The 19,351-nt window shown below is 43.8% G+C and overlaps 2 protein-coding genes across 2 annotated transcripts; both read left to right on the top strand.

Annotated features, from left to right (window-relative positions):
• Positions 1 to 8,191: 8,191 nt before the first annotated feature.
• RPL34 (ribosomal protein L34) lies at positions 8,192 to 11,667 on the top strand. Its single transcript, XM_081999710.1, has 5 exons — positions 8,192 to 8,208; positions 8,786 to 8,859; positions 8,958 to 9,057; positions 9,827 to 9,930; positions 11,546 to 11,667. The coding sequence occupies exons 2-5, from the start codon at positions 8,795 to 8,797 to the stop codon at positions 11,628 to 11,630; spliced, it is 354 nt and encodes a 117-aa protein (XP_081855836.1). The 5' UTR covers positions 8,192 to 8,208; positions 8,786 to 8,794; the 3' UTR covers positions 11,631 to 11,667.
• Positions 11,668 to 15,018: 3,351 nt separating this feature from the next.
• OSTC (oligosaccharyltransferase complex non-catalytic subunit) lies at positions 15,019 to 17,275 on the top strand (the record flags this gene model as incomplete). The annotated part of the gene is made up of 3 exons (XM_081999367.1): positions 15,019 to 15,157; positions 15,379 to 15,472; positions 17,074 to 17,275. 3 exons carry the CDS (start codon positions 15,019 to 15,021, stop codon positions 17,273 to 17,275), a joined length of 435 nt encoding a protein of 144 aa, XP_081855493.1.
• Positions 17,276 to 19,351: the final 2,076 nt, after the last annotated feature.

Raw genomic sequence — 19,351 nt, 5'->3', positions numbered from 1 at the left:
ACAGTTTAGCTTGTACCTAGCGAGGAATATCCAAAGCCTCATGTGCGCATATGCTCACTCTCTTTCTGCTTCTCTCCACTTTGCGTTTTGCAAATGTGTAGTAATATGCTGGACTTTTACCTTTGGAGAATTTGGTTCAAATCTGACTTACATGGTAAGCAAAATTGAGTTACAGAAGATCATTCTAATTAATTGAAAGTATTTGCCTAATCTTTAGCGTATTATAGTATGGTCATTACCATTTACAGGATGTTGCAATTACAGTTTTAAAATACGTTCACAGCAGGGCACAACCTTGATAGCTCCTGTAGTGAAAACCAGCGTCAGGGGAGTATATGCTGCATACGATACAGTTTGACAGTCTCGGGGGCAGTAAACTTGGTCCAGTGAATGAGCAGCAGATCATCGTTTGAAGGTGAATAATTCTACATTGTTTTAAGATGTACTTACCTACACAGAAAACACAGTCAAAGGGATTGTTACCTTCCTCTGTTCTTGAAGGCGGCAGGCATTTATGGAGAGGTAGGGTAGGGAGGCACGGGGAGAAGGCAGGAGACAGCTCCTTTCATAGACTTAGCGCCGAGATACGGATATGCTTAACCGAAGGGGGAAAGGGGGATGCGTTCTTCTGTCTCCATATGATGAAAATAAAAAGTGATCAGGATAGATTTTTGCTATCCTCTGGGCATTAAAAGCTTAAATGCAAAATGCATGACTTAATACATCTAGCCAGCTCTTATGGGTAAATAGGCAGTATGGGGAAGTAGTTGTTGTTAATTGGACTTCTGAGCTGAATTCCCAGGGTGCTGCACTGCAAGCATACCCCTTTTGTTTTAATATTGAAATAGGGAGAAGCCAGCTCTCTGATGGATTCATTCCAGTGTAGAAAAGCAGAGCATGATAAATCATCTTTGTCCAAATACTTAGTTGTATTTGTTGAATGTAAATATTTTAGGGTTAATTTCTACATGTACTACAGAAGGTGTTTGGTTTTCCATTGACCATTTTAACACTGTAACGCAGATCTTCAAGTAGCACAATTTGCCTAATTGTTCTGTAACATCTGAAGATATGGCTCGCTGTTTCTTAAGCCATCAATCATCTAAATATATAAAGCATTTTCTGTGAAATTTGGGGCACTCAATTCTGCCGCTGGTGAATTGAACTCTTCAGAATTGCATGGCAGTGAGTGTAGTTTCAGTAATACAATTTTATTACAAACAAAAAGTGCAATCATGAAAATCATATTTTGTGGGTTTTATCAACATCATGCACTGTATGTCTTTAGAAAGTTTTAACAACAATCACAAAATAAAACCAAAGTCTCCCACAGATCTGGGAGACCCACAAAAAATAGGTTTTGCTTCAGGCTTTTGTTCTAGGAGCCAGTCCAGTCTGCACATGCTGAAAAAAGTGATAAAGTAGCAATCCCCAGAGCAGAGGTCACAGATCTCCTTTAACACCCTGTTGTAGCTGATCCTCCTTGCATAGCTAATTGCCACTGGTATAATCCAAAAGGTAACGTAAAAACCCAGGCTATCCTTGCATGTTCCCATCAGTAAAACACCACAAAGAAATGTTACTAGTGCTCCTGAAGTGCCAAAAATAAAACCTAGGAAGATGTTTAAATGAATTATAAACCCCTTAGAGAACCTAAGCAGCAAAACCTTTCTGTACCTCTTCATGTATCTTTAAATCATGAACACAAATATATTTTTTTAAAGGTACACTGATGCATGATTGACCTTCTGTTCTGTTATTCTTTACTTCTCCTCTCACCATGGTATGGTCAACATTTGCCATGGCATGTTCACCTCCAGATGGTGAAATTATTACTTTTTTTTTTTCCTAGGGCAGGAGAAGGTAAGCAGGTGTGAGTATGGGGCCTACCTGTATTGGTTTTAGTCAGCAACTTTAGCAAACTCAGTGTTCTCATCAGAAAAGGGGAAAACCAGTTCCTATTTTAAGTAACAAAGCAATGGCAAAATGTCCAAAACACCAGATCCCTTCGACACTTAACCTCTCACTCAATAGTTTGGTCCTAGTCAATTCAAAGGAGTTTTAGTGTTTATTGGACTTGAAATGGAGTCTAGCCTATACCTTTCTCACCTGTTCATGGGATCCATGTCAATTTACAGCAGATGTTCTTGAGTCATTTCTCATGGTAAGCAGCTCTGTGGAAGGGAGCAGCTACTCCTAATATTTGGTGCTTACCAGTCTCCCAAAATTTCTGCAAATAGAGAATCACACACTAATTATTTTCACAGAATCCCTGAGATTTTATTAAATAGCAACATCGATTACTCTTATTTTAAAACTGGGAAAGTTGAACTTAGACCAATTTGGACTAGCACTTATGTAACTAGATCGTCAGGGTGTTTGGGAGGTCACACTGAGCCACTGAAGATACTACATTATGGACACTCAAAATGACGGTAACCACTGTCAGTGTCCACAGGGCTGATTACACTGCCCTTAATTAAGTGATTTACCCAAGTCTGCCATAGGAAGCCATGTAAGCGAGGGTGCTTTGCCCCTTTGATCCTGGGCATATCCTCCCTGTACGGCAGAAGAAATGTGGCCGTACCCCTTGCCTTGGACAGCTGCTGTGGGGGGAAGGAACAGCGAGGTGATGATCCCGAGCACCTCTGGAGATGTTTCCAGCATGAGTCTTTCCGGAGATGTGAGCTGCCTACAGCGTCATACACATTGCTGGGAAAAGATTGCCTCTGTGCCCTTGATGCCTCGATGGCCAAAAGGCTTAGACGTGAGCAGCAGGCAGGATTTAGCTTGCATTTGACACCGAGGATGAAATACAGTTTTCACATCCTGGAAGAGCTGTGCAGAGCTCCTTTATTTTTTCATTGCTCTGCACCGTAGATTGGGTGGACCTACATAACACCGCTGCACCAGGAGGACTGACACGGGAGATGTTGTAGGCCAGGGACCCCTACTTCATCTCAGGGACTGGATGAAAAGCAGCCGTGAGCTGCCACCATGCAGAATTCACATCTCAGCTGCGCGTGCTGCCCACGGGCTCGGTACCCCGCTCCATTTTAAACACTCTCCACGGGGGGAAGGGGAGGGTGCACAAAGCCTATTTAATTAGGCATTGTGTAGGAAGGATGAACTCCATCCCAAGTGAGATGGAGGATTGCAGGTCTCCTCCAGATGGTGAATTTTTTTTTTTTTCTAAGGCAGGATAAAGTAAGCAGGTGTGAGTATGGGGCCTACCTGTATTAGTTTTAATCAGCAACTTTAAGCAAACTCAGTGTTCTCATCAGAAAAGGGGAAAAATAAACAGCTGAGCACTGTGATTCATTTACACTTCAAATATACTTTGAGTTGGTTATTCCTCAATTAATCAAATAGCTGGTGTATCCCTAAAGTAGTATAAAGTGACACGCTGTGTGAAATCAATTTTCCCTTCCAAAATCATTAAATTCAGTAGCCTGTGACTACATCCCTGTTAATTCTAGTACCGGTTCTTTCATCCTCCATTAACTTTGGCACGCCTAACAGGCTGTCAAAAATAATTTCCCAGAACGTAAATAATTCAGAAATTAAAAATTAATAAATAATAACAGAGAGCTACTGGGAGATAGACTGGGTCAATTAGTCAGCTCTGCATTCTGTTTCTTCGCAGCAGGGGGGCAGCCACATTCGTTACTAGAATCTTTCCTCCGATTCCTAGGTCTGATTTACGGCTCTTCATTACTGGATCCAGTCAGACACAATTACCTCCATCACTATCTCAGTTCCTAACTTCAAAGAAACACACATTTTCTTGTCTGCTTTTTTTCTCCTTGCAGCAGCCTCAGCTTGACGTCCCTGGAATTTCTTCCACACGGACTAATTAATAAGACTTTGACTTATCATATTCACTTCTGTTCTTTGATGTCCTACCTTAGTCAATCATCCTATTTAATTAGAATTTCAATGATAACTTTACTTATCTCGTGGCTAGATGTAAATTAAAATAACGGGATTTTAATTCTCTTTCTTACGGGGTTATGACATTTCTGACAGAAAAAGTTTCAACCCAAATATGATGTTATGTACTTCCTACGCTAGGAGTGCATTCCCCTAAATTGTTTTTCCCTTTGCTACAAAATAATTTTGCTTGTTTAACAAGCTCCACTGAAATGGAAATGAACCACAGTTTCTCATAATGTAATTTGCACAGGTCCATGTTGTGGAAGGTTATGTTGAAATAAATGAATATAATCAGATTGTGACACATGCCACGTAGTTAAGGAGGAAAGGGAATGGTATTTTGAAGAAAAAAAATAGCTCTGCAGAGACAATGGACAACAGGACTTCTTCTTCTTTCTGCCCTTTCCGGCAGTTGCTAGTACTTTTCCAAGGTTTCTTGCTTCCTTCCCTCATTTACAGACCTAATCCTGCTGGTTGTACCCAAGCAGCACCTGAGGTTGGATTCTGATTTCAATGAGACATTTCTAAAACTCATATCCACCCACTGTTCATAGAAATGGTACTGTGGCTGCAGCTTAATGGGAGCAGTATATCCCTCAGCTATCAATTTTTTTTCCTCTCTGCAGTACCCAGTATGTGCTTGCACGCAGGCTTGCTTTCCTTCCCATGCCTCTTCAAATTTGCCAGTCTAGGCTGGTACAACAGCAAGTGAATACCAGTGAAAACAATCTCTCATTTTTTAATTGAAGCTTATGGTGCAGGAGAGCCCTAGAATGACCCATGAAGAGAGGTTGATGGAGCAGCACAGTCCTCATGGAGCCTGGGAGATCCCTGGGAGTGGGACAGGAGGGTGAGGAAAGTAAAGGGGGATGCTTTCTGGGGCGCCAGCTGGGCTTATCGAGCCTTACTCATTTGGGTACTCTTGCTCTTCCTCTGGTGGAACTTTCCATGCAACCAAGCAAATTGTTGTGCACATAGATAGGGATTTTCAGATAAAAGAGAAGTAAAGAGAAGACCGCGTGGAAAAGAAAGCAAGGGTGGTCAACATACCAAGAACTGGTCTTAAACTGTGAACAAAGCATTCTTCTGCTGCAGTAAACAGAATACGGTGACAACTTGCTGGCTGGTGCAAAATGCACCACATTACTAAACTGCCATCAGAGATTATTATCTTCTTAATCGTCTCTGGTGAAAAAGACGTTTCTGATTTTACGCTGCTGATAAGCACATACACACCTGGAAGCCCACCTCCATTTTTCTTAAGGAAAAAAGCCCACATCCTGAGGCCCTATGCTTCCACTGACACCCTAGAAGGTGTCCCTTTCCCTAGAAGGGAAAAAAATGGGTTTTATAGGATGCCACTCTTACTTTTCCAAGTTGATGGGTTGTGCATTTGCTAATCCATCCCCTTTGTTGTGCTGAAGGAAAGAAGAAAGTGCAGAAAGAGTTAATGAGACATGTTGGACATGGAAAATAACTCCTTCCAAAAGAGATGGTTTGGTCCTGTGAATAGGCAGAAGTAGCAGAGAACATGAGAGAACCACTTGACTAGCACTAATCTGTACAGAATGGGTTTAGTGAGCTCCTGCTTCAAATCTTATCTCCATGTGAGATAGCATTAAACCAGTTGTCATAAAGCTAACACTTTTAGATGCTCTGGCAAGTCATTTGCCTGACAGACTTGTTCCTCTTAGAAAATTGAAAATGTTTGAAAAACTAGGCCAGTGCACCAGCAGAAGTGAATGGCTGGAATTTAATTGAGAGCTCCTAAAGTTTATGCCAGTTGAGTTTAGAGCCCAAATCAGGTAAGTTCAAAAAAATATCGGTATTTGTTGTTCAGTAATAAAATAGCTACCTGTTGCACTGACAACATCTAAACTAAACTACTCCATCATAATTGAATAGTGTTGTTCTTTAACAATTGGATTCTGTTACACTTTTATATTTAGGCATGATTATTTAATCTGATTTAATTGGCTTTCTTATTCCCCTCAGGGTTCTGGGCCTAGAAAGTTCATATTAAATACTCTAATTGCTCTGAAATTTAGTTGTCGTCTGAAATATGCTTCTATTTTAAATATACCCTAAAATCTAGTTCATACATATTTTCTCTTCTTTCGTGAATTAGAAAAATTCTGGTGTCCACAATTTGCACTTAAAAAGAGTCAATAATTAACCAAAATAATAATTATAGATCGAAAACAGGGAGGATGCAGTAGAATCAACTGCAAGTTACAAACTCATAAATAAGAAGCCAGGAGCACACATCAAAGCTTTCTGAGCACTACTCTCCAAAAGCAAAGCTGAAGCCACTAACGATGGCAGCAGCATCCTACATATTTAATGCACCCGTCCCTGGTTATCAGTGTAGAACGTTGCTCAGGCCAGCGGAGCAAAAGAGCATGTCAGGACTTACAGACGGTAGGCCCCATCCTGTGCTCCTTTGCAGATGGTGATTTCCCATTGATGCTACACGAAGACTTTGCCCGTACAAGTCGGCATCAATTGTGGCAGCGGCCACCACGTGTTCACACGCGCCACGAGAAGGAGGAGATGGACTTCGTGCGGCGGAGCGGGACCACCACCAGCAGCAGAGGCTGGGGAGCTTAAGAGGATGGAAACTTTGTGCTTTAAAATCTCTTGGTCTTTGATGCAGTGTCAGCGCCACGTGGCGCGGTGGGAGCAGGAGCCATTAGGGAGGCCACAAATGGATAGCAGGGGCCTTCCTATCGCCAGCCAGCCGCTGATTTCAGAGCGCAGAGGCCAGCTCTGCTTGTCGACGTGCTTCTCAGCTTGTCAGGGACCTGCATGCCTGGGACGGGAGCCGAAACAAAAGTCTGGGAGAAGAAGTGTAATCTGGTGGGGCTCCTTCCAGTGAGCATTTCTCCTTTCCTTCCTATGAAAGCAGTGCTTAATACAATTGCAAAGGGCTGATGGGGGTAACTTTTGTGTGTTTATTTTTTAATAACTGCAGATTTGGCAGATCTGGCACCACTGGATCGCCATTTCTGGCTGCTGACAAGCCATCTTAGGCTCCTTTAGCTCTTGCTGTTTCCTTCCTTTCCCTTTCCCTTTCTCTGGGATATATCAGAGGCTATGAAATACAAAAGTCAGAAAACACAACCCAGCTCAGGAAGCTTATAAGATGCCGACTGCTGAATGTGGGGAGGGTGTGTTAAGGGAAAGATCAACTAGCCATGTCCCGTTTCCCCTATGCTGTTCCTAGGTACCCATGGCTTGGAAATGGCTTTTGGGTCAGGTGGACTTTTGACCTGGCCAGCAGAGAAAGTTTTATATCTTCATATTCCTGCCTGAGCACCCGCCCCGGAGCACGTGAGACAGCGAATACATACCTTGGTAAACAGGCAAGAGGATTTTCTGCCCGAGACGCCCAGCGCAGTGAGGAGGCGTGAGGCGAATGTTGGTGTTGCGTTGCTCTCCACAGAGCCCAGTTTCGGGATCAGCCGGTCAGACTGGTGCGGCGCGGGGGGAAGCAGGTGTCAGGCGGTAGCGAGGGCGTCTGGAGAGGAAGGGAGCGCAGCAAGGATAGCAGGTCGGTGCTCAAGGCCCGGTATTCCTGAACGACTTGAAGGCTGCAAAAAGAGGGAAGGTGCCACCCTCTCCCCACTGAGGCTGGCAGGAGGAGGGGCGCAGTCGTCAAGGGGGACCAGCCTTCTCCCTATCGAAGTTTGGCGTAAGAGCACAGTTTCCAGGTGTGTTATCTGCTGGTTTGGCATGGAAAAGCGCGTACGAGTGACTTGTAATTTACACCTTAGAAAAGCAGACAAAGAAATGGCTTATGGGCCTACAGGTATGTAACTACCATAATGAAGAACAAAATCTTCTTTCTGAGGAAAGAAGCTGATGTTTTAGAAAAATAGTTTTTCAGTAAAACATGCAAAAACTAAAAAAGGACAGGGGAAGAGAGAGCATGTGCGTAGGATCCCTGGGAAAAGTGAAGCATCTGCAGCAGAGAGGATTTTGTCCTGCTTTACCACGGCTCCCCTCCACCACCTCCATCACTCCGCAGGCCGCGGCCGGTCCGGCCCCCGCTCCCGCCGCTGCGCGGCGCCCCGCCCCGCTTCGGCCGTACAGCATGGCGCCACCCTTGCACCTCCGCTCCGTACAACATGGCGGCGCCCGCACCCCGCCCACGGCTTGGAGACGAAGAACAGCGCGCAGGCGCCACTATTCCTTCCGGGTTCCCGAGCGCCACTATTTCAATCTTGACCCGGGTGTTTCCGCTTCCTCTTCCGGGTTCGGCGGCGCCAGGTAGGGAGGAGGATGGCTGAGGGCTGTCGGCGCCCATCCGCCTCCATCCGCGGCTCGGCGGGCGATGGGGATGGCCAGAGGCCTCGGGGGGTTGTGGTGAGGGACCGGCGGCGGTGCTACCCGTTCTTGGGCCGGCGGCGGGGCGAGAGCTGCGCGGCGGAGGGACTGGGCCTCCCTAGGCCTCGGCGGCGGGGCTCCCGAGAGGCGCCCTCGTCTCCCGGGCGGCAGCGAGCCGGTGCCGGGGGCTGCGGCGTTGGGTCCCGCCTCCTCCGGCCCCACGCCCGAGGAGCGCTATCCCCGGCGTCGGAGGATTGCCGTGAGGGGTCCCGAAAACTGCCGGCGTCCTTAGTTCGGATGAATCTTTGTCGCAGATCACGTTCTACCCGCCATCGCGGGTTTTGTTGGGTTTTAATGTAGTTATGTTGATGAGAAATGCTTTAATTTTGTTCATACTGAATCAGCAGCTGCTGATTCAGATCTGGTGCAGTGCTTCAGTGCAGGTGATGCTGTGATATGTGAAATCCCACGAGGAAATTGAGCCCTTAAACTAGTGCTGCTTTGTTTTTGACTAATTTAGGTGTAAAAAATGGTTCAGCGCCTGACCTACCGCCGTAGGTTGTCCTACAACACAGCTTCCAACAAGACCAGACTGTAAGTAAGACATAGTTTCTAAGAAAACTTACTTTTTAAGAAAGCTAAGCTTAAGTTTTAATTGTTACATTAACAGCGTATTTTTCTGCTGTACTCAGGTCCCGAACACCCGGGAACAGGATTGTTTACCTTTACACCAAGAAAGTGGGGAAGGCACCTAAGTCAGCATGTGGCATATGCCCAGGAAGACTTCGTGGTGTAAGTGTTAGCCTTACTGGCATGAGATTGTGGGGTTTTTTTTTACAGCAATGTTTTTTCAGTACAAGGAGCCTTTTCAAGTAATATAATATCCCTGTTTATTGATGAATTCTTCTTGGAATGGCTGCTGTCTTTAAAATATTCTTAGCTGAATGTTGTGAAGTTTAACTGGCAGAAGAAGCTTTGAAAGTTTAAAGAGTAAGTGGGGTTTTTTCTTAATGCTTGTCATTCTCATTGGTGTTACAGCTGAGCCCTCTTGTTTTATAAGATGTAACTGGCTGAATTTTTTAGAGATAGTCCAAGGTGGTTCTGTAGCAAGTTTAAAAGTCTAAATTGGACCTATTGGTAGGCTTTAAAAAAAACCCACAAGCCAAGATTAATTTTCAGTTTTACTAAAAAGGAATGAATGTTTTTAACATGATATTTTTCTCCAAAATGTTTTCTTGGTGTAATGCCATTGCACTGAACAGTGATGGGAATGCTTGATTAATGTCAAACTTGGAGCAGGTCCTACCCTTGGGAAAACAATCTTTTTTATAAACAATTTTTTTAATGAATCTATTGGCGAACCCCTGTGGTAGAATGAAAATATCAGCTTAGGAGTGCTGAAGATGGCACATAGAAGCTGTGACTTCAGTGATTTTCTTGCATCTTGAATAGTCACCTTCAGGTGTTCCTGTTTTTTAGGCTATCAAAGTGAATTTTCTTGCTACAATTGTTGTCCAAAATTACTGTCTTATGATACACTTCTCCTTCATGTTTTCTGTAGGTTCGTGCCGTGCGTCCTAAAGTTCTTATGAGGCTGTCAAAAACGAAGAAGCATGTTAGCAGAGCCTATGGTGGTTCCATGTGTGCTAAGTGTGTCCGCGACAGGTAAGCTTACAGAAAGTTAATTTTATTCTCGATTATTACATCTCACTGTGTTTTCATAATGTGGACCAAAACTTTGAAGACTCTTGGCTGACATTAGTATAGCAAAATGGGTGTAAGCATGGGGCACATTAGCAGTGATGTGTATCATTTTTGTCCCTTGGATTTGAGCGAGTTACTGCATGTGGAGCTCCTTGTGGAGAGTTCATGTTTTTATGATATCTTACTGCACTGTTGCCTTCGTGCTAAACGGTCTGCTCATTCTGGATTTTTATACTTTACATTTTATTTTGTGCCTCCAGAGTAAAGATTTTTTCTCTTCTGTTGTCCTATTCTTCCATCTAGATCCTAGTATAAGATCAGCTGAGCTTTTGGCTTCTTAGTGGTGTTTTGGGATTAAAAGAGATTAATTTGTTGCGTATTAAGCATCTTTATTGTGGTTAAGCTTTAAGATGGCCTTTGATGGGCCTCACTGAATTCAGTTTTATTGGGTGACAACTGTACATCCTATACTTCTGAGGCAATTTTGAGGGAAAGATGTGTATTACAGAGAATATGTTCTCTATGAATGGTAATCAAAGCAGATCTACAGAGTTAGCAACCTAATGCCCTTTTTTTCATCTGTAGTGCAAATCCTGCCAGCTTTTTTTTTCCCATTTTTCCTTGTGTGAGTTCTAAGTTTAAATAGCATTAGGTGCCACTGAAGACAGGTTGTTACAGCTGCAGATCTGTAGCATAGCTTTTGTGTGTTAAAAGCCGATTTTTTGGAGTGTTTTCCCAAACACACTATGAGCTTGGTAGGTTGTTTTTTATACATCAGTATACCTTATTCTGCCTAAAAGAAAAAGCACAGTCACTTACTTCCATGTAATTGGCAGGTTTTCTCCTGCATCTGTTTATGCATCTTTGGTAGGTTTTGTGTACTGTGACAGTAGCCATATATACCAAACGCATATGGAATGGCATTTTAATGTTTCAAGGTAGAAGAGTATGTGTTCTGTTTGTGCTTTTAACTTGAAATCATCAAATGGGCTGTTGATGTGTGAGTACTATTACGTAGGTCCACCTGCATGGTGGCCCTGTATGTCTTCCAGAAATAATCGTATCTAGGCATGACTTGACCTTGCAGGATTTTCTCTGTTTATGTGTAAAGAAGCTTTAATCCTGAAAGGGGAGCTGCTCTTGTTTTGATAACCGGACTCACATAAAGTTTTCTGTAGTTCTAAGGAAGAGAACTGGCCACACCAGTTCTGACTTGAAAAACAGCTAGTAGTTTGCCTGTGAGGGGTTTTGCTTTTTGCCTTTGAAGTTAGTGAAGGTGGTAATTTTTCCAGTGTGCAGCCATCAGGTATTGCCTAGCCTGCCTACAAGCCACTCACCCTAAACTTGTAGGCACACTAGGCCTTCTTCCCTAAACCTCTACATTCCTCCAGTGCCCCTGTCCCTGTCTTTTGATGCTGATGAGAGCATTGATGGTTTCTCTCTTTATGTAATTGTGGAACTAACACCGCATGTGCAATGTATGTTGGAGACAGCAAAACTAGTTGTAATTTTGTCTTATTTTTGTGTTTTCACTTAAGTGGATACATGTTCTAAAGTTGTTGTTTTTCCTTTCCAGAATCAAACGAGCTTTTCTGATTGAGGAGCAGAAGATCGTTGTAAAAGTGTTGAAGGCACAAGCACAGAGCCAGAAGTCAAAGTGAATCAATTTGTAGGTCCAGCCCAATAAATGAAAGCTCCACTTTTCTTGTGTCCTTTCATTCCACGTGCTAGTCAAAGCTGGTAGGATCTGCTTCTCACAGCTTGTATAATGCAGAATTAGGTTTTGGTGCAACAAACACCGTAAGTTGGGATGTTGTGTTCTGTGCTGCCTGCAGACAGTTGAATCAAGCAGATTTGGAAGGAGGTGTAGTTAAATAGGGCTCCCAGCTCTGTCTCACAGTCATGTAGAGGCGTTGGAGTAACTTTGAGCAATGCAGGGTATTTTTCTTCATGGCAACAGTTGTGCATGAAGTCATCAGAGGACTTGGCTCAGTAGAAAGTTAGGAATCTGAAAAAGAAAAGCAAACGAAGACTAAGACTAAAGACTGGAAGAGAGATTGTCAGAGGAAGAAGAGGAGAGCTAGTATAGGCCTAAGGTAGATTATTTTTTTTTTTATAGTATGTGCTGTGGTTACTGTTACTTGAGTCTGAGGGTGGGGGCAATAGTCTGACTTCTTGAAGTGAGTGCTGTATCCACCAGACAGTTACATACTGCTATATCTGGATCGCCTGGAAGAAAGCTGCAGTTGCTGTATTCTGCTCGTTTGTTAGGTGCTTCCTGGGACAACAGTTAGAGATCTGATGCAAGCAGAGCTCCAGGGCCCAGGTAGGATAGACCTTTAATGGCTTCCAGAATTAGGTTTTAGAGTAGCAATTTTCACCTCTGGCATTGAAACTTGAACCAAAGGTCTGTTGCTTTATCACTTGAGGCTGTAGGGGTAATGTAAATAGCAATTGTAAAAGGTGGAAATGGACTCCTTTTGCTGCTTTGTTTTGTTCTGTTGTGTAGAGAGAACTGTAAATGTTGCATGTAATGCTACCCAGGAGTGCTTTTAAACACACATGGGATAATTCTTGCATTACCTGTGGGTGCAGTGGTATTCCTCACCCGAACTCTGAATTTTGGAACTACTCTCAGTATCTGACAAGAAGTGGGTGTCTGTTTTTACCAGTAACTATTTTTTCAAAAAGCGAGCTCCACCACCATACTAAGAAAAGAGGAGTATTTCTCCAGTAATTATTTATTACTGAGCCTGCAGACTTCCTGGGAGCAGTGAGGATGCCGTTTGAAGAGGTTTCTAAGATGACTTGTGGAGTCTGCCCAGGCTATGGCTCTGGAGATGTGTGCATATTCATCGTCCTGACTGTATGCTGTCTGTTCACACTGTGCCTAGCTCTGAAGCTGGTCAGGCTGTATGGTCAGCCAAGAAACAGATCACAAAAAAATGAGTTGATGGAAAGACCTGCCTTCTCGGCAGCAGCGAGCTGGAGTTGGGTCAACTGCCTACAAATGCACAGCAGTGGTGTTGGTGCTTCCTGGGTTTGATGACATCAGATGGCTGTGATCCCGGGTAACTGACTTAACACCACACAGAGTGAAAGGAGCTGTACCCTGCCAAGAACTTCCTTCATAGTGTCCCAAGTCATTAAAATAATTTTGTCAATATTCTCAAAATGGATAAAAGTTGCAGCTGACTCGTGTAACTTCAAGTACGAAGCTTTTCTTTCTTCTCAGCTTGGGTTATGCTAAAACTTTTTCCAAAGGTTGTAGCCAATTAAAGGAGGTTCTAAGACTAACATTAGTACCCTGACATCTTTAGGTGCTATTACTATAGTTGGTTTACAAGGTTAAAATTTTATTAGTTGTTGCCTTACTGTACTGGTACAAACTTGAGTACTTTGGCATGCTGGAAAAATGGTTTTAAAGCAGAAGGGGCAAGTAGGGCAGATGTGTCTAACCAAAGACACATGTGTATCAGCACCAAAAGTGCTCTTGGTTTATATTAAAAGCTGTGAGATTAGAGTTTTCCTTGGGGCTTTTAGAAAGGAGGCAAGATGGAGGAAGAATAGTTCTGGAATAGTTAGGAGAAATGTGATAAACATCTGTTGGCAGGCAAATCGCACTGAGAGGGAGGTTTATTTCCAAACAGGTTAAGATCCAAACCGGCTAATTATAATATGATTGCACTGAAAGGCTTTTCAACGCGCTCATGTAACCTGAGGTGACAGGTTGGTGTTGAGATGGTTTTTATTGCCTCTTTCTGGTGTTAAATGATGTCTGCTGAAAGGCATCAGTCTTCCTGTGTATGGGTGTTTGGGTTTTTTATGGAGCTGTTACTTTGCTTCAGCTAGTGCTCTGATTTGGCCCCTGGCAGTCAGGTTCCTTTCCTGAAGGAGACGCTTCCCGTGCTGTCAGGAGACTTGACCTCAGCTCAGATAAAGATGTAGAGAAGACAGGAGCTGTTCTGAGGAGGGCTCTCCTCTGTCCCTATCCATGAAGCAAGAGGAACCAAGAGAAGCTTCCACTCAAAATGGTGAATTTTCTTCCCTTGTGTGTTGCTGGGGTGTTGCTCTCCATACGGACCCTCAACTGAGCTGAGGGCAGTGGCAGGTTGGCCCTGCTGCCGGCCTGCGCTGATGAGGTGCTTGCACACTTAACAGGAGCGTGCAAGATGGCTTGTATACGCGCACAGATACCCCACTTGCTGTCAGCAGCTACTGGTTTGGTGTGCCATTTCCCCTTCGGTGTTGGTGTGCAGCTGGTGGGGTCTGCCCTGGCTGCGAGCCAGGGCAGATGCTCCATCCCATGGTGCAGGCAAGGGGCATCCTGGCCCCGCTCTCCTGCAAGCACAGGGACTCAGGTGAGGCCTACTTTGGATCTTTTTTCTTTCCCTCGGGCCTGTGCCTGCCCAGCCCGGCCCTGCAAGCTCGCACCCAGGATGTGGGTTTTCCTTCCCCCTGCCAGGAAACGGCCGCAGCGCTCGGGGGCGCTTCGCCCAACGAGCGCTCCCGCCCCTTGGCGGCGGCTGCGGAGCCGGTGCTGCACCTCCCCGCAGGGAGTATTCCGTAAGTGAGGCTGGTGGCGAGGGCTCATGTACCCAAAAGCGCACACGCGTGTGCGCGGCCTGGCGGGAGCCAGGAAGGGGCGGCCACGTGGCTGCCCAGCCCAGGGGCGGGGCCCACGCTTCTTGCCCCGCCCTCGGTCCCGCCTCAAGTTCTCGGTGGTACCCGGCACCGACACGTCAGGACTGTTGGATCCTGGCAGGTGAGTAAGATGAATAGCTCCCCCGGCGGCAGGCGGTTGTGTTTCCAGATGTTTTTGCTCAGAAAAAAAATCGTTGCTTTATGTCGGACACTCTCGCCTGGTTGTCACTTTTGGGTGGTTTCGTTTAGATTGTATTTTTTAAAAAAATTTTAATTTACCCCTGCCAGGACGCGGCAGCCAATTTCCGTTTCCGCCTTCGTGTCCGGTCGCGGGGCTGGCTGCGGCGGGGAGAAGCGGGCAGGGAGCAGCGGTGCTGCGGCTGTCCCTTGGGCCGCGCCGCCGCCATGGAGACGCTGTACCGCTTGCCCTTCGCCGTCCTCGAGTGCCCCAACATCAAGCTGAAGCGGCCGAGCTGGGTGCACATGCCCTCGGCCATGACGGTTTACGCGCTGGTGGTGGTGTCTTACTTCCTCATCACCGGAGGTGAGGCCGGGGCGGGCGGGAGACTCCGCTTACGGAGTAGCTCTGGGCTGCTGGCCCTTGCCCCGGGTAGCGGAGCCACTGCTGCTGCTGACCAGTTGTCCGGCTCCAGAGCGGTCCTAAAACACAAACTTAGGCCAACTCCGAGCGTCCCTGCGTCGTTAAAGCAGTTCTCGCAGTTTGCTGCTATGAGTCAAAGGTGATGTTTGCTTTTCTCCCCGCAGGGATTATCTATGATGTGATTGTGGAACCTCCCAGCGTGGGGTCAATGACAGATGAACACGGGCATCAGAGGCCGGTGGCCTTCTTAGCATACAGGTAGGAGCAGGGATCTGCCACCACAAACGAGGTGCTGCAAATGCCTAAGCACTGGTGAATAAACCTGTCTTACAGAGCTGTGCATCTGCTTTTTTTTTTGAGCTCTCTGTGCAAGGCAGGATCTGTTCTGTATCAGTCCTTGGTTTGCAAATATTTAAAAAAAAAAAAGAAGATGCAGCATTGAAATGAGTGGAAATAGAAAAACTCCATGCTTCTAAAACTTTTAAAAATGAAAAGTCTAGTAATAAAAAAGTTTTGAGTTGGCAGTACTTCTCTTTCTTCCAAACCCTTGCTATTAAAGTTCAGTTTTATAGCGGTTGTGGACACATTTGGTCATATTTCACAGCAGTATACAATAATGTTTGTGAAACTTTCAGTTCTGGCCTTTTAAACTCTAATGTAATTAGGACTTTTGTGTCTGAGGGTGGGGAACACTGTTACAAACATCTAACAACAGTGTCATCTTTGAGTCTTTTGCTTCTATTACTGATAATAAGCTAGAGACTGCTTAGTAACAAATTGGGCTGAAGAGGGTTAAATCTACATTTGTAACTGTTTTTTACATGTATGGAAACAAATAATGTTTTTTGTTAAATACCAAAAAAGTTATTTGAATCTGTGAGGACTGTGATATGCCTTATGTACTGATTTTTACTTGACTATATGTAGTGTATGTCTCAGAATGGCTTGGATTGTTGCAATGTAGAGGAGTCAGGCTACTGCAGGGAGTTGATAGCGCTTTAGTACAATTCAGTGAAAACAACATGAAGATGAAATTGTTTGTTTTCAGGATATGAGACAATAGTGATAATCGTCATTTCTATATTAGCATCCACAGTAGTTTCATTCATGCCAGGTTTATGAGGTTGCTAATATTGCTAATTAGGAGGGCAGGAAAAAGGTTCGGTGACTGTGGGAAGTGGGAGACTCATGATCCATGTGCAATAATTTTTCTACATCTCAGCTTCCCCTCTCTCCATCTGAGCTTTGTAAGAAGGAAATCTGGCAGCGTGGACTGACAGAGAGCCGAGGCACTTTCAGGCTGGTCCCCATAATCTATGTGTAGGCTCAGCGAGCCGGTAGCAAAACATACTGCAGTAAAGAACCTAGAACCTCTTTTGCTGTGTGCTGGAACCAGTAGATGTGCTTCACACGCTGACATAATGCTTTGAGTGGAATTTGTACCAAGATGAGGATTCAGGCACTGCTGTCTAAACGTCGGGATGGAAGACTTGCAAAGCTCAATAGCCCCGGGGTCATGGTTCCCCGAGGCATCTGTGAGTGCTACTTCGGACTAGATGTTTCTGAAAACTGGTGAGCATGTGTGATAGCCATTAGTATACGCTTATGTATAAAACCACTAGTATGATTGACTGGTCATCTTGCAGACTATGAGTCCCAGACATAAATTACATATTAAAGCCTTAATTTAATTGCATAACGTCAGTTTCCATACCTAATTTTTGTTAGAAAGTCTGCCATTAAAGTTAATCATCCTGTGTATTTGTACAGCCAAAGCAGGTTGAGTAGATGGGGTTTGAAATATAACTAGTTTATTTAATCTTCTGACTCGCTCTTCTTCCCTTTGCTTTTTTCTTTAGAGTAAATGGGCAATATATTATGGAAGGGCTCGCATCCAGCTTCCTCTTCACAATGGGCGGCCTAGGATTCATAATTCTGGATCGATCTAATGCACCGAATATCCCTAAGCTGAATAGGTTTCTTTTGCTCTTTATTGGATTTGTCAGCGTGCTTCTGAGCTTCTTCATGGCCAGAGTTTTCATGAGGATGAAATTACCGTAAGTGATTTAATACCTTTTCATCTTTTCTTCTCTTTTGTGGCTCATGTGTGCCTATGTTAAATTTAAAAGTAACAGAAAATACAAGGAGGTATGCTAAAGATCTGCAGCTTGGCTGTAAGTTGCTTTTCGCAACGCTTTTTTGGAACAAGCTACCTGGAATGAAGTGGGATGCTTTTGGGGACAGCTACTGTAAGATCATGCTGTGGTTAAAAGAAGGTGGCAGTTCCTGGTACGTCAGAAGATATGATTAGTGAGTCTGACTTAAAATGAACTTTAAAGTAGACTAAGGATGTACTGGTCAGGTAAAATTACAAGGTAGGGCTTTGAGGAAAAAGCAGGTGTCAAAGAACTTGAAGAAGGCACATGAGTACTTTATAGTGACAGTGTATGTGAGAGATCATAACTAGAAGAACTGATGGCAGCAGTAATGAGTGTTCATAAACATCCAAAGCAGTCCTAAAGTAAAGATGATGTCTCACATTTTTTTGTTGCTGGAAAACTGAACGTGATACTGAAGCATACAATATATGTGACATTTTACTACATCTATATTCACAGATCAAAAAGTAGGAAAGATGTGGAACTTTCAGGCTATGCAAAATTCAAACACAGGATTTTCAAATTCCTCTCCCCCTCTCCTTTATTTCTCAGTCCATCTATTTTATTTAGAATAGCTGAAACCTGATATTTGGAGGTACTGGTAGTTAATTTCTGGAGTAGCTCCATGAGGTATTCACTTAACAATGACAGTCATTCCTCCTTCCTTAAATATTCTTTTTAACCTCTGCAGTGTAGTTAAAAATTTGTTTCATAACACAGAAGTGATAGGTTCCCTGGTTGCAGGCAGCTGGACAGGGACCTGCTCTATATTTTCTTGCTTCATTGATGCTGTATATTTTCCTGTTTCACTGAGTACACATGTGTCTTAACAGTTGTCTTTTTAAACTCATTAAAGAAACAGGGCTTCAGAGAAATGGAAGAGAAAAAGAGACCAGAGTTGTGTTGTTTTCATAGGTTGTAACCTAGGTTCAAAAATTCCAAACAATTACCAAAGCTGGACTGAGAACAGACTAATCCGTTTTCAGTGTTCATTGAAGAAAATCAGCTGAGGAGGGACCGTGTAGTTAAGCTGGCCTGGCCAGTTCATACCTTGGACAGGGTTTATTGTTTTAAATAGCCTTGATCAGCAGAGTTTTTGGCAGTCTCAAGTTTTTGCTTTAAGACCATATGCCTCTTGATTTTTGAGGAGTGCTGCCTATGTTTGCTACCTTTTTTTTCTAACTTAATTTTTTTTTTCTGTAGGGGCTACTTGATGGGTTAGTACCTCTTGTGATGTATGAGAGCTGATTGACTCCTCTTCATGAAGTGTTTAAGAAGAAGCAGCAAGAAACAAATTCCATAGTCACCATCAACGGGAAAGAGACCTGGCCATGAGAAACAACTGGGGAAAGAGTGCTTTCTCTGCAAACAAATTCTTACTAACAATGGCTGATTTCTAGTTTTGAAGCAATGTTTTTTCATTCCTCTAAAATGAGCTTTTGAAAAGAGCAAGTTACCTAGCTGGGTTTTTCTTTTATATCCCAACTCAGTATGAAGTAGATAAGTTATCTTAAGCTCTACCTTAAATGAGTATTAGCCATTGGCTTGACGGTTCTTTGTTGCAGGTCTGTCTCCTCTTCCTTGTGTGGGACAATTGTATGTGTGAATCAGAGAAGAAACACCTGAAATGTTTCTTTCCAAGTGGTAATTAGAAAATTAATAACTTTGGATGCTTTACAGTCAAAATACGACGTGTCTGAAATGATTTCAAAGGCACCTTTTGCCTTGATATTAACGGCTCTATGTGAGCAAATCCAGACATGCACTGGGAAAGCCAAACTGTATGAATGCGCATTTCTCTTTGAAAAAGTGTACAAAAAAGCCAAATAAAACTTATTTTCTACAAAATTATTTGAATTCTATGTAATTTCTGAAGCTTTTTCTTGTGTGCGTGGCCTGTTCTACATCCAGGCTTGAGATGCTATACCATATCATGACCACATAATTTCAGCTTTATTTTTCACTATTGGATAACGAT

Source organism: Phaethon aethereus (assembly GCF_964289735.1).
Source record: "Phaethon aethereus genome assembly, chromosome: 4".
Taxonomy (NCBI): Eukaryota; Metazoa; Chordata; class Aves; order Phaethontiformes; family Phaethontidae; genus Phaethon; species Phaethon aethereus.
The sequence above is the reverse complement of the archived record's forward strand: the minus strand, read 5'-3'. Positions and strand labels throughout refer to the sequence as shown.

Coding starts and splice junctions, on each gene's coding strand:
- RPL34 (XM_081999710.1), top strand. CDS start 8,795: ATGGTTCAGCGCCTGACCTACCGCCGTAGGTTGTCCTACAACACAGCT. Junction 9,058..9,826: donor GCCCAGGAAGACTTCGTGGT/GTAAGTGTTAGC, acceptor TGTTTTCTGTAG/GTTCGTGCCGTGCGTCCTAA. Junction 9,931..11,545: donor GCTAAGTGTGTCCGCGACAG/GTAAGCTTACAG, acceptor TTTCCTTTCCAG/AATCAAACGAGCTTTTCTGA.